Source organism: Parus major, chromosome 4, assembly GCF_001522545.3.
Source record: "Parus major isolate Abel chromosome 4, Parus_major1.1, whole genome shotgun sequence".
Taxonomy (NCBI): domain Eukaryota; kingdom Metazoa; phylum Chordata; class Aves; order Passeriformes; family Paridae; genus Parus; species Parus major.
In genome coordinates this window covers 60,130,012-60,144,277 of record NC_031771.1, presented here as the reverse complement: position 1 = coordinate 60,144,277, position 14,266 = coordinate 60,130,012, and the positions used below count along the sequence as shown (strand labels likewise).

At 37.8% G+C, this 14,266-nt stretch overlaps 1 protein-coding gene across 4 annotated transcripts in view; it reads left to right on the top strand.

Moving 5' to 3' along the window:
* Positions 1 to 11,777, top strand: part of FAM193A (family with sequence similarity 193 member A) — a 45,549-nt gene extending 33,772 nt beyond the window's left edge. For all 4 annotated transcript variants that reach the window (XM_015624467.2, XM_015624466.2, XM_033513734.1 and 1 more), the window contains 5 exons: positions 330 to 516; positions 2,160 to 2,390; positions 4,241 to 5,084; positions 7,976 to 8,057; positions 10,822 to 11,777. In XM_015624467.2, coding sequence (XP_015479953.1) covers positions 330 to 516; positions 2,160 to 2,390; positions 4,241 to 5,084; positions 7,976 to 8,057; positions 10,822 to 10,915 — 1,438 coding nt within the window. In that variant the 3' untranslated portion in view covers positions 10,916 to 11,777. The remainder of the gene's footprint in view (positions 1 to 329; positions 517 to 2,159; positions 2,391 to 4,240; positions 5,085 to 7,975; positions 8,058 to 10,821) is intronic.
* The last annotated feature ends 2,489 nt before the right edge of the window (positions 11,778 to 14,266 follow it).

The following is a 14,266-nucleotide window of genomic DNA, read 5'->3' as shown; positions in this document are numbered from 1 at the left end:
GCAGTTCCAAAACTCACTCTCTAGGCTGCTTGTTCTGGGAGTCACTAAATTTGTTTTTTATAGATCACTTTCCCTTGCATCATTTTATCCTACTGCTTGGTTTTGAATGTCTCCATTTGCAAGGTAGTGGATGGAGGCTTTAGGATTTGATGCATCACTGGTGATTGATATCCCAGTTTGGAAACCATTGTTCCTGGTAGGGGCAGGAACATGTGTGTATATATACATTTTTTAAAAACATTATTCTTATTATATCCATAACAACATTATGTACTTTATTAAATATCATTAGAGTTTTATAAGCACTTTTTTTTTTAAATTTAATGCAGTGATCCTGATTGTGAGGGCCATCGCTGTGAGAACAGTAATACGTATGATCATCAGCAGTATGATGGAGAGGAGAGCCAGGATGAAGATAGCTGTTCAGAGCATAGCTCCAGTACCTCAACTTCCACAAATCAGAAGGAAGGAAAATACTGTGACTGCTGTTACTGTGAGTTCTTCGGCCATGGAGGAGTAAGTATTTGTATTTTAAATTGCTTTTGTTTGCTTTTTTGTCACTTACTCATCATAGGTTTCATGGGATTTATCAGACTGCTTCTATGGGAATGGCATTGGAGCTCACTCAAGAAGTTGTAAAAGGAGTTTGCTTTTTTGTCACTTACTCATCATAGGTTTCATGGGATTTATCAGACTGCTTCTATGGGAATGGCATTGGAGCTCACTCAAGAAGTTGTAAAAGGAGTTAAGAAGTAATTTTCCTCTTGGAAATGAAAGATTGAAATAAACCTTTTCAGTTCAAAGCATTTAATAGCAATAAAAATGACTAAGAGATTTAGGAAGTAACTGACTTGGATAATAGATGCCGTGTTTGACTGAAACTGCAAACAGGGGCATTGAGCCATTTAAGCACCTTTACAAAGTTATTTTGCTCCTCTTTGTAGTACTGTAGTTACAAATAATGTGATGAAGTTGGGTAAAAGTATGCTTTATGTAGGGCATTAGTTTAAATCTTTATGGCAGTTTATGAACTAGTCTGCTAGCTGTAGAAGCAGCAATCCTCAAAGTATTCGCTTTAATACAGTTTTTTAAAAAGGAGAAAAAAAAGAGAAAAAACTCCAGATTCTTAGCTAAGATATAACACACTAATTTTTTTTCTTAACTTGTAAATCTGTGTGTGGCCTGTTTTAATAATAAGTTCAGTGGTACAAATTGAGTCACTGGCATTTTTTCTATTTGAAGTAAAAGCTCATGAAGTTTATTTGCTATGTATTTGATCAGCTCAGTTTCATGGTAGTTCTTCAAGTGATTTAAAAGCCCCTGCCCTGTGGCTTAAAGGGGCCAGGGAGAGGGTCCCATTTCTCCTTGCATGTTCCCACCATGTCCGTGCATGATTTGTGTTTGTTAGTTACCTGACTGCACAGTTAGTCAGTCATTTTGCTAAAGTGGCAGAATGTGACAGGATTTTTAAGTTAATAGGCTTTGTTTTGCTGGTTTAGTGAGTTGAACTGGTGTAGCTGTCAACAGATGGGCACCAGGTCTGGTACAGGAGCAGAGAGGCAGCAGGAGGGTAGAAGCAGTAAGGAATTGAGAGGCAGGAGCAGCAGTTGAGAATACAGTTACAGAACATGATGCAAGGATTCCAGTTGCAGCAGTGTTAAGTTATTGATGGGACTCTGCTGGAGGGTGTGCTGGCAGGATTCAGTGCAGGATAATCAGCCCTTCACAGGTACAGCCCAGAGGCCTGTGTAGCCCAACCTCTGAAACTGCTTTCACAGGAAATAAAAACAGAGCAAATGTCTGCTCCTTTGAAATTTTCAAATACAGCGTACCAATCACAGGAGAATATGGAAACAGAAGTCACAGTATTTTTTTCTTGCTTTTGGAAGTTATTTTTTGTTTCTCACTCATGCCATCCTCCTCAAGATCAGCTGTTCTTTCAGTTGGGAAATGTAGTTCAGAAGCCAGCACCAAGTCTGGCAGGTCTGTTGCCTGTTAAATACGCTTTAGGTTCACTTAAAACAATGAGTTTGATAGTCAGGTTTGGACCTCCCATGTTATTTTGAAGGGAGAGTATTTTGAAATTTCAAAATCTCAAAAGCATTAAGTCAGTGAAATTTTTCCACTCAGTCACTACATTTTTGTCATGTATCCTTCAGCCTCCAGCTGCACCAACCAGTAGAAATTATGCAGAGATGCGAGAAAAGCTTCGTTTACGTTTAACAAAAAGGAAAGAGGAACAGCCGAAGAAACCAGATCAGATCTCTGAAAGGGAAAGTGTTGTTGACCATCGAAAGGTGGAAGACTTGCTACAATTTATAAACAGCTCTGAAACCAAACCAGTAAGCAGTTCTCGTGCAGCCAAGCGAGCCAGGCATAAGCAAAGAAAGGTAAGACATAAAAGTATGTTTATCCTAGACCTCACACTTTTGAATCTATGCACTCCACTTAAGTATGCCACAGTTATACTGATTTATCCTAATGCTGTAATTGTTTTCCGTGTAGCTTGTGGTACACTGCCAGTTTGTTTTTACACAACTGTTCTGGTGCTACCTGAGGAATTGTGTACTAGACTGGGAGGATTCCTCAAAATGCCATTGTTATGTGGTTTGGTGTAAGTCAGCTTTATTATTGGAATTTCACACACTTCAGAAGGTTATTTCTGAGTATCAGAAATGTTAACAAATTTTACTGTTTTGTAGCATCGACATTTAAAAGTGGTGGAAGTTAGAAAGCCAGTGTTTCTGTACTGGGATAATGGTTTTGATAAAGCATCTGTAGGAAGCCAGGAAACATAGGTCAGTGCTTTTATGAGAGAGGAAGTGTTGTGATTTGGTATTTTTAGAATAATTGCACTGAGCACCTTGCTGTCCTGATTGACAGAGGTTAAGTGCTGTGCCACGTGATGACACAAAGGGTTATCCCAAGCTGGAGTGGCAAGCTGCAGAGAGGGGGCAGGGAAAAAAAAAATTACAGGCTGCTTTCAAATGAACATTGGCAAAGGCGGTGTATAACAGTGAAATGATTTTTTGGAAACAGTATTTGCTGAGGATAATATAGAGGAAATACAAAAGACGAATAACAGAGGAAATACCCTTTTTTATTAAAGTTGGAACAGGCAGGAAACCTTTTCCTAGAGCAATTCAAATATCAGCCATAAGTATAAAGTTCAAGGTACAATGTGATTGGTTACTGGATGTTTTCAATTTCTAATAAGCGTGTTATGTGATCACACTGTAAATATTTTCTTGTTTGTGGGTTTTCTTCTGGCACTACTTCTGCATTTCTTAAATGCTTCCATGGGCTTGAAGGACCTCATGTTCACAAGTTAAATTCTTTATGTTCATGTTGTAGGACCCTTCAGCATCTTGAGGGTTTAGTGGATTATTTATAAATAAAATTAACTTCGTAAAATTGCAGTGCAAAATTCCCTTTGCTTTTACAGTGCAGTATGAATGTAAGAAGTGGAAAATTCCCAAGGGGTCATTCTCATGAGTTATTCTCATTTTTTGAATGACTTCTGTAATTGTGAAAAAGTAATGTCATACAGGCGCCTCTAAATGTGCAAGAAAATAAATGGTCATTGTTGTTCTCATTGTATGACTTTGTTTCATTTTGCTAATGATGCAAGATCAATGCTGCACAGCAGAGTTTTTGGCATTGGCAGTAATGGCTGGCAAAATCCCTTATGTCTTTGTTTTGGCTAATGAACTAATGGCTGACAATGGAAGACTGCCATCCTTAGAATTTTTGACAACTTCTAATGTAACTATTATTTGCCTAGTGTTTTTAATAATTTTTCTTCCTAACATTTCTGATCTCTGAAACAGAGCAACTCTGCTACTATAGCAAGAGAACAGGTGAATGATACAACCCGATGGAAACTTGAGTTACCTTAGAAATACATGAAGTCTTGGAGAAGGAAACTGAATGTTTTGTGGCCATAGAAAACTTTGACTTAGGCTTAGCTGTAGGGGAGAAAAGATCAACAGTTGGTATTAACAATGGTCAAATGAATTACAGGAACATAGAAAATGTGAATAGAGAAAGAATTGCAATGTTTTTAAAAGGGCAGCCTTTGTATACTTATTTGCTTGCTCTGCAGACATACTGATTAAGTATGTTCATATGTTCACATCTTAAGATTTTTAACGTTGATAAAGAAAAGTAGTAATAATCTCTAAAACTCTTAATTTCCAAAATATTTGTCACTTTTAATAAACGTAATGTTATTTTGCAGCTTGAAGAAAAAGCTCGACTCGAAGCTGAAGCCAGGGAGAGGGAGCATCACCAGTTGCTTGAGGAGCAGAGGCGACGTGAGGAAGAGGAAGAAGAGAGACTGAAACAGGAATTACAACGGCTCCAAGAGCTTCAGCAGTTGCGGGCTGTAAAGAAAAAGAAGAAAGAGAGAACAAGTAAGGACTGTCCGAAGGCAGAGCTGCTCACCAGGAACTGCCAGGCAGTGAAGGAACCTGTCCCAAACACACCTGAAGACATTCAGAATGGTACCCTCGAGCAATCAGAAAAGTTAGAAACCTCAGCTGGTTCACTGTCAAGACATGTGAATCACACAGAACAGAGGCCAGTTCTAGAGACGGGCTGTGAACTGTCCAATCCTGTAAACACTAGAGACTCAAGGCTGCTTTATCAGAAAGAGGGCACTGTAAAGCAGCATGAGCCCCTCTCTTTTCTGCTTGATATTATGCATCAACATAAAGAAGGAAACAACAAACAGAAACTAAAACAGATGAACAAACAGTGTGTTGAACAAGTGAAAAAGCCTGTTGAATTCCCCAAAGCAGCTGAGATTCAGACTAAAACCAGAAACCAAATAGAATCCAAAGCAAAAGCAGCAGAGCTCCCAACACTTGCAGAACCTAAAAAAGATGAGAAGAAATTAAACAATAACAACAAAAAACAGTTGAACCATATAAAGGAAGAGAAAGCACCTGTAACAAGTGAATCCCCATCACCAAGTGAACAGCAGCAAAATAATAAACTAATACTTGCAGATTCTCCTCAACCAAAAGGCAAGAACAAGAAAAACAAGAAGAAAAAAGGGGACAAAGTCAACAATTCCATTGGTAAGTGTGTAAGAAAGTTGAAGAACTTGGGTTATTTTCTATTCTTACCATTTAATTCCATAAGTCTGACATATTTATCTTCAGGCGTTCCTGCCAATGTAAATCAGAGAAACTGAAAAACTGGTGTCAGGAAAACTCAAGTCATCGAAATTACAACAATTAAGAGATGGATAGTGTTTTAGTAAAGAAGTGTTGGATGCCTTCAAAAACAAATGAATAAGCATATCTTCTAGGTTTTGTAGGGGGTTTTGTCAGGCTTTCTTCTCTTGCTTAAAATAAATATATTGTTTAATTCAGTAGTATGTTGAAATCAATTTTGAATTTCTTTAAAAGCAAGATTATTTCTCATAGCATTAAGAGTCTAGTAAGAAGTTGGTTGTACTCTTTAGGCAAAGGAAATAAGGGGTTTCTGCAGTCAAAGAATGGCCATTCATGCATAAATATGCATTTTCAGTGGAAATAATTACTTTTTTATATTAATTACATCAACAGGTAAGTAAATGAATACAGAAATTAATTTACTATTTTTTATTTCCCAGAGTGAAGAGTTGTAGTGGGATGTTACTTAGTGGATAAAGTTGAGTGTGTTCTCCATATTAGCTCATTCTAGTAAACAGGGTTTTTTTATTTCTCAGAAATAATAAAACTGTAGAAGATTGAGTTATGTCAAGCAAGTTGCACTTGAATAATTTTATTTCCAGCTTATTTTTTATTTGCCTAAACACATGCAACAGCTAATACCAGAGCTGAGAAGTGCACACAGTTCTGGCCCATTGGCTTTAGCAGTGCAATAGTCAAACTGCTGTTCTCAGGCACCTCTTTATTCCTGCACATCCTTGGTCCATACTGGGACTGCCAGCTGGGATGGTGGTTTTGTGGACATCTGTCTGCTGGGAGCACCTGGTCATTCCCCTGGCATCACCTGTAGCTGAGTGGTAATGTTGCATCAATTCAATGTACACCCATTCCCGCTGCTCTTCTGACTGGGATGCACAGGAACACAGAGGCCTTCATGCCTTGGCAGTCTCTGCCAGTGTTTCAGAATGCTTATGTTTGTAAAGCTTTGCTACAAAAATGTAAAGGTAATTCCTGGTTACAGGAGGTGCTAGAGGTTTTTTTAGTGATTTTGTGGTTGGGTTAGGTCACCCCATGATCTTTTTCTTTAAATCTGATGCCTAATGTTTCCATTCTATTTAAGTTGAGCAGCAGTAAAGTGTGGAAGTATTCTGTGACACCTTAGTTCTTGTGTCTACTCTGTTGTGTTGTGTTTGGGCTCTTTTAATTTACCAAGAAGAATGTACTCCAGTGATTGGAGCAAGACACAGCTCCAGAACTGGGAGCAAAAAGGGAAGACAGGAGACATTTGAAGGAGAAAATATGGAAGAGGGTGTTTACTGTAGGAGGACTTGGGTACCTTCCTGTGTCTTGTCCTCCTCCCTGCACCCCACCATTTTTTTTCTCCTACTTAAGTCAAATGTACTTACAATTTCCCAAAGGTAATGTTTAAATGTGAAAAAATACAGGGATGTGTTTCTGAATTTGTCAAGAAAGAACTGTGCTGTTCTCTGTAGACTTGGAACTGGATTTTTACTTTAAGTAGTTCTGACTTGAGAGCTAGAAGATAGTGTAGATGAGTTTTAATATAGTTAGAATTTTAAGATATAGGGTTGATGTACCAAATCAGCAAAGAAACAAAAATTGAACTGAGGAAAAAACAAGTAAATCTGGGGTAATTGAGAGAACATGAAAAGAGGGAGCAAAACTAGGGGGTTTTAACTGAGTTTTCAAGTAAAGTGTTAAAGAAGTGAATATTACTGCTTTTGGTGAGATTTCTGTTTCTTAAAGACATTTCTTCTGGCAGAGTACTTTTACTTCTTGTTACAAAAAGGCTGAAGGAAACTAGGAGTGTTGGGGAAGCCCCATGTTTGTAGGGCCTTCTGCTTCCTCAGAAGTAAGTTGAATAGCAAATACATGCAACTTTTACAACTACCATGAGTGTCTTTACTATGAATTGTCTCTTCTCATAATCTCAAGGGTTCTGTAGTCCAGGTGTGTACTTGGTGGTTTTGGTTACTTTCTTTGTCTCACCTGTTTTTTGGAATGTATTGTAAAGCTGCTTCAGAAATGAGACTCAAGTACATATGCAGTGAAAAATAAACTTCAAGAAGAAAATGTTCAAATTGGTTTCTGCAGTGGTTTCTGATGCATTTCTTTTTGAAGTCCAAAAGAGAACCATATGCTCAGATAGTGCAATATAACAAAAGGCTCTGTGGTGACTTCTTTGCTGTAGCTGAGGCCATATAATTCAACTCACAACATTAATGTGTTAAATATTTGTTTTTAATTTTTTTCTTTTTATAAAATCTAATGGTTCTTAGCATGACTTAAACTCTTGCAGTCACAGCCTGATCATCATGTCCCAGAGGGAGTACAGCAACTCTACAGCTCAGAAGTTACTATGTTTTTTTCTTTATAAATAGTGTTTTAAAAATGTTTCTAGAGCTACATTTTTAGTAGCAAGACCAAAAATTTCAGGCTTTAAACAGCTATCTGATAAATCAAGCCCTCTGTATAGTTTGGTTACTCTTACTTGTATTCCAGATTTATGGTATCTTGCAGTCTATGCAATCAGTACATTTACTGTTAAATCTTTTTTTACCAGTGTTACTCCTTCAAGTCTGGGCAGAGATACTAACAGAGGAGTTTCAAGAAGTGTGTTTTTTAATTATAAGTGTGTATTAATTCAGTTTAAATATTAATAATGAATAGTCTATGTAAATACCAATAGTCTAGTTCACTTAGTTTTTCAAAGACATCTTTAATGCAGATTCTTCCTCTCTCCTTCCCCCTTCCCTATGGAATCTAACAGCGTCATAATTTTTTATTTGTAGATGATGTGTTTCTACCCAAAGACATTGATCTAGACAGCGTGGAAATGGATGAAACAGAACGAGAAGTGGAATATTTTAAAAGGTAAATTGCTGTAGTCCCTGTGCATCAAGCTGTTGTTGCTTCTTCCCATATGTCATGGTTGTAAAACAAGCAAAAAAAACACCACACCAACCCACAAGTTAATAACTAACTCCTGGCAGAAAAGTCTGTGCTGTAACACATCAAATCCTGTTACAGCTGGCATTCTGAACACTGTAACAATCACCAAAGCTGTGATCTGTGGGCACAGCTCATAACTGAATAGCAAAAATTCAGAAGCAAGTGCCAGAGTTACCTATGTGACCCCCAGGTTCTCATCAAGGCGTTCAGAATATTCTGAATTACCATTATTTATAAGCAAAGTTTATGTGAATATTTCTTTTATTGGCCACACAGACCAAACACTGATTAGTGTTCTTAAAAAAAGAAAGTGTTTAGGTTTAATTTTCCAAAAAGATGCTTCAAAAAGGTTTGTTTGTTTTATTTTCTTCCTTATTTACAAAAGCTGTTAGTTGTTAATTTTATTCTGTGCATGAATTAGAGATGTATAACTGTGGTATAGTGTCTTATGCCAGTCTTTGAGAGGAGATTGCTTATCCTAGAATCATAGAATAGTTTGCACTGAAAGGAACATTAAAGACCATCTTGTCCCAACTCCCTGCCGTGGGCAGGGACACCTTCCACTAGAACAAGTTGCTCAAAGCCTCATTCATCTGATCTAATACAGTGACAGTAAAAGCATAATATAAACCTATGCTTGTGAAAGGTTTTTCTTCTGTACACTTCGGTTGATTTTGGGATTTGTGCATCATATTGTGAGTTGGACTCAATGATCCTTGTGAGTCCCTTCCAACTCAGAATATTCTGTGACACCTGGTTACCTCTATATTCCTCAAATATGAGGAGACAGCTCATCTAAATAGTTTAAATAGTGTAGCACATGTTCTTCCATAATACTGGTATCTGTTCAAATTTGTTCTTCAATGGTGTCTGGTTGTGCTGGTTCCTCATGAATACATATAGGGAACCTTTTGTTATGGTAGCCAAATCTGTAATGTCACAAATAACTTGGTTTCCTGCAATTTAATAATTTAGGACTCAACCATAAGCCATTTGTTACAAGAAAAGCCTTTTAGCATGGATTTATTTTCTAAATTTATGTAGTTTTCATGGTCTACACCCCTGGGATGTAATGTGTCAGGATCTTGTAAAGAACTGAATACAACTGCTGCTTATTATTGCTACAAAATGCATGCACCCAATTATTTATGGAGTTAGTGTGCAAGATAATGAAATTGTCACAGATACATGGTCTCTAGTCTCTAATTTTTTTTCTGAGTGGTGCCAATTAAAGGAGTTTTTAAAAATCACAATGTAGGTTTTATAAGTGAAATATGGCATTTGGTAGATACTGCTAGTGTTCATATAGCATAAGTCTTTGTTACGGAGTATTCTTAACTTCCTTCAAGTTTGCAGCATCTGCAGTAAATAGAGAAGTTCTGTTCATCAGTTATTTGCTCTCAATAGGATGGATGAAACAGTGTCTTCCACTTGTAGAGGTACAGTTGAGTTTTGGGGATAAACTTGTCAAATGTGATTCCAGCTGAAGAGTTAGCACTTTAAATCATGCTGTTTTGTAATCCATTCACTAATTGGTGGACTCTATTCCTTAACTGTCATCTGTTAGGAAGTGTGTGTAACTGTCTAGGTCTTTATGGATACCTGTTTAGAAAAGGTGTCTGAAAAGCCCTGGTAGGTGCTGTTTTAGGGGAGAAAAACAGCTACTTAATGCCATTAAGGCACCTTTAATGCCTAGGTTCTCTACCATTTGTTAATTCCCAGCATTATACTTGGAAGGCTAGTAGCATGACTTGTTTTAGTAACCCTGCATGGCAATGAGCTGCACAGGCCAGCTGAATACGTATTTTTCATTTGTAGTTCATTCATCATTTTTTCCTGCTTTGTAGTGATATAATAGATGGATATTTTAATTACACCGTGACATCATGATTAATATTGCACACTGCTTCTATCTTTAGCACAGAACAAAATAAGTCTGATTGTAACCTTCCACTATACCTGTTTTATTGTGCTGCTTCTGTCTGCCCCTGTTTTGGCTTTCACTTGTTACTGAAGCAGTGTGACCTTCCAGAGGAGGTTTGCACTGCTCTGATGCAGTCATGCAGCCTTTAGCCTCAACAAGCTACACCTTGCCTTAATGAAGTTCTCCAGCTTAGATTAACAGCCCCTGAAAGGCCTGTGTGTGGCAACTTTTTCTAGAGTTATTCCATAAACTGTGGTCAGTGAAAGTAAATAAGAGGATTTTTGTTCTAGGGGTGTTTTTTCTTGGCATGTGGGCTACTTTTCTGCTGTATTATAGAGACCTCCTTTCCCTAGGTCTTTGTCTCTGATGTAGCTTTGCTGTATTGAGAAGCAGCAGTGTCCCATGCCATTGGTGATGCTGCTTTACACACCATCTACTGCTCATTCTTACCCTTTCAAAAATTTTGATGAATATAGCAATACCATTTCTGTTTCTAGTTGACATTTAATTTGCTTCTGAGCTGCTGAATGTGCATCATTCTTTGCTGCTTCCTTCACTTAATCCTGATAATGCAGTGGTGTTAAAAGTAACTGGTTTATAGTATATTTGAGTGATGGACAAGTGGGGTTATTTTTTATGCGTGTGTGGTTTTATTTAGAGTTTTTTTCTTTCTGAATGAGAGCTTCTCTCCAAAAGGGGTGTAACACATGTGGTTTGATTTTTAAGTATATTGGTTTCACTTTATTGCTTTTTTCTTTTCAGATTCTGCTTGGATTCTGCCAGACAGACAAGGCAGAGACTTTCCATCAACTGGTCCAATTTTAGCTTAAAAAAAACCACCTTTGCTGCACATTGAAATGACACAATACAGGGAGGGAACCCTGCAGGAATCGATAAACGACAACTCCACTTACCTGTCCTGCTGTGCTGAGAGCTTATCTGGTCTTGAGCCAGTGCTGCCTTGCCTTGTCCCCAGTGCTGTGTGGATCTGCACTGAACCCTTTGGCCTGATAATTCTTGCGGACTGAAAAATTGCCACTTTCTACCTGAATTTGTTAGCTTGTGTGCTTGTAGTCTGTGAGTGAGACTTACTTGATTGTAGCTGTATGCCGTTGGAGTTGGAACAATAGCTCTTTTCCATCTCCTTCTGAATGCCTTGGCCTCAGAGACTTTAAATTGCTTAGGCTTGGGTGGAGGCCAAAATACTAGGTTGCATCATCTGCAGTGGCTCCTGTCACTTCTGCATCTAGCTATGTTTTGTCATTCTGACTCCTGACAAAGGAATGGACCTAGTCAGTTGTGCTTTCATCTGCTCCAGAGTTCTCCTGACATGACTTCATGAAAAAGAGGCTCTTATGGGACAAGTATTCCCTCAGTTCTTTCACAATCTACTGTTTAAGAGTGTACAAGTTACGCTATTTGTGTTTTGATTTTTTTCTTCCTGACTTGTAGCCAGCTTGTGTAAGAATACTTGCAGAATGAGAAAATTTAAAAAAGAACAGTACTCACACTATCAAATCTGTTATAGAGTGTATAATTGTATTAACACTGAAGCCTAACTGGCTACTTTTTTAACATATTGTTAAGTAATATTAAAATCATGTCTTTCTTTTTGAAAGATGGAATACATTAGTATGGCAGATGACTTGTGTCTTGCTTTTTTCTGCATGGGTGGGGAAAGGGAAGAAAGAAAAAAAAATTTTGCAAACTTAATATCAGCTTGTGTCAAAATTGGTCAGTGAACGCTTATCAACTTGAATATATTCTCTGTTTGCCAACTCACATGATAGTTTTTCCTATCTGCTAGAGCAAGGAAGATGCCTCCTGATTGCTAGAACTAAGTTTCTGTGAATTACTGTAATGTTTCTATTTCTTTGGATAATTTGTGAGAAAAGGTAATACAAAAATTTCCACTTTCATGTCAGTGCAGTAGTGAAGTAGGTAGGTTCAGTGCTGCTGTCAAGGTAAATGGTTAACATTATAGTAATGGTTTGCTGTTCCATAGTATGTCCAGCAAGAGAGAAGATGGGTGAGTTTGAGCTGTGTAAAGAAAGCACATTTAGAGAACTTCCCTGATATTCTGTTCAGAATAGAGACAACAGAAGCTTTAGTTCTAGATCACCATACCCAAATTGTAAGGCAGTCTTCCTTTTTTTTGTAAAAAAAACCGAATCTTCCACTCAGCACACATTTAAAAGTACAATACAGCTTCAAAGACCATTAATGTCCTTTCCCAGAACTTGTGCACAGTTTTCTTTTTTCTACTTGTTAACACATATTTTTCTGTGATCCTCCCCCTGGGCTTGGGACTGAATTGCAAAACACAATGTAATTACACTCAGCATTAGACTTGGGAAGGTTTGACAGACGATTACTTTCATGTCCCCTGTGAGGCACAGATGTAGCAGGATCGGGTTGGCTGCAGACCATTGAAATATCTACAACTTCACATCCCTCTTTTTGTTCTGGAGCTCCTATCCCAGTGTGTGCTCCTGGTACAGAATATAGTTGCTCAGTTTATACCCAGCCATTGTAGGTAAATGAACCCTTAGTCTCCTCTTGAAGAAAAGATTTTGAGAACAATACCTGTTTTCATTATGTAATTCAGGGATATAAAAGGAACATCTTCTATTATTCTTTTTCAGATTAAAGTTGAGGAAGGGTTTAGTATCTTAGACTCAAATTTTTTATCAATGCAGTGTTTGTCAATGGTTTTGTTTGCTTGTGCTGGAGGAATAGCAGCTCAAACCTGAAAGGTAAATATCCATGCCACTCAGCACCAGCTGTCCCAGCAGAACTAAAAAACTGTGCTCTTGAAAACACCTGCACTAGTCAGAGAAGAAGAATGAACTTTGTTCCTTGCAATCATGGAGGCTGTTGTAGCCTGAGTTAGACCTTTTATTTATTTATATATATATATATATATATATAACATATTACTGGAGAGACTCCTCATGTGGAACAGTGGCTGGGGAAGAAATAAGAAATTGTTGCTAAAGTGGAAGATGGAAGCATGTGTGAAACCCAGTTTCTCAGACTTCTTCAGTTCTAAACCATAACACAAGATGGCAGTGCATGTCATCACTATGGCAAGGATCTCAACAAATTGAGATAGGGCTGGGAAATCTGCTTGATGTCACACGGGTGAATATTGTTGCAGATCATACCTTCTCTAGAGCTGGAATACTTTGAAAGAATTTTTAATGGTGCTAGAAAACTCATTACATTTGTTTTTACTAGGAATTGGGTAAAAAAGTTGGCTTTATTCTCTACTAACAAAGCAGTTTGAAGACTTACACATAAGTATGACTGCTTTTCTTTTTCTTGAGACCCTGGGTGAAGACAACAGAAGTTGTACTTTTTGCATTTGAGAGTGTATGTATGTATTTGTAATATCCTTCAAAGGTATTTGCCATGTGTTGCATCGTGGCGTATTGGTACACATAATACGCTCCCACACTCGAAACAGAAAGCATCAAGAATGAGTCTCCATGGATCTGATGTTGTGCACCTTGATAAGAAGTTAAAGGCAAATCATACTTCTTTATAATAATTTCATAATTAAGTGAAGATAAGCATGGTTTAGTCTGGGAGATTTGAGGGGAGGTAACCAGTGACATGGTAAGAGGTAATGGCCTCAAGTTATGCCAGGGGAGGTTTAGGTTCATTGCTAGGAAATATTTATTCACTGAAAGGGTGGTCAGGCATTGGAACAGGCTGTGAAGGAGATGGTGGAATTACCATCCCTGGAAGTATCCAAAAAATGTGTGGATATGGCACTTGGGAGCATGGTTTTGTGGTAATGTGGCAGTGGTTGGATCAAGGTTGGACTTGATGATCTCTGAGGGCTTTTCCAACCAAAATGATTCCATGAGTCTATGAAAAGTACTGGCTTCAATTCTACCACTTTGTGGCCTTGGGCAAGTGAATTAGTTACTGTTACTCCATTCATTAAATGGTTTTATTAAGGATTTGCTGAATTATGAGCTTATTTCTTAATGCCTATATTAAGTAAGTAGCTATGTGAAGTCTGTTGAGGTACAGCTAATTGTAAGAATGAATCATCTTCATTGGTATTTGTGTAGTTCAGATAAATTATATTTCAAACTAACTTTGAGCAGAGGAGACTTCTGCAAATAATACATCATGGCTGAGTAGGTTAAGAGTTCACATGAGAGTTGAAAGGGGAAATAATTCCAAGTTTGAG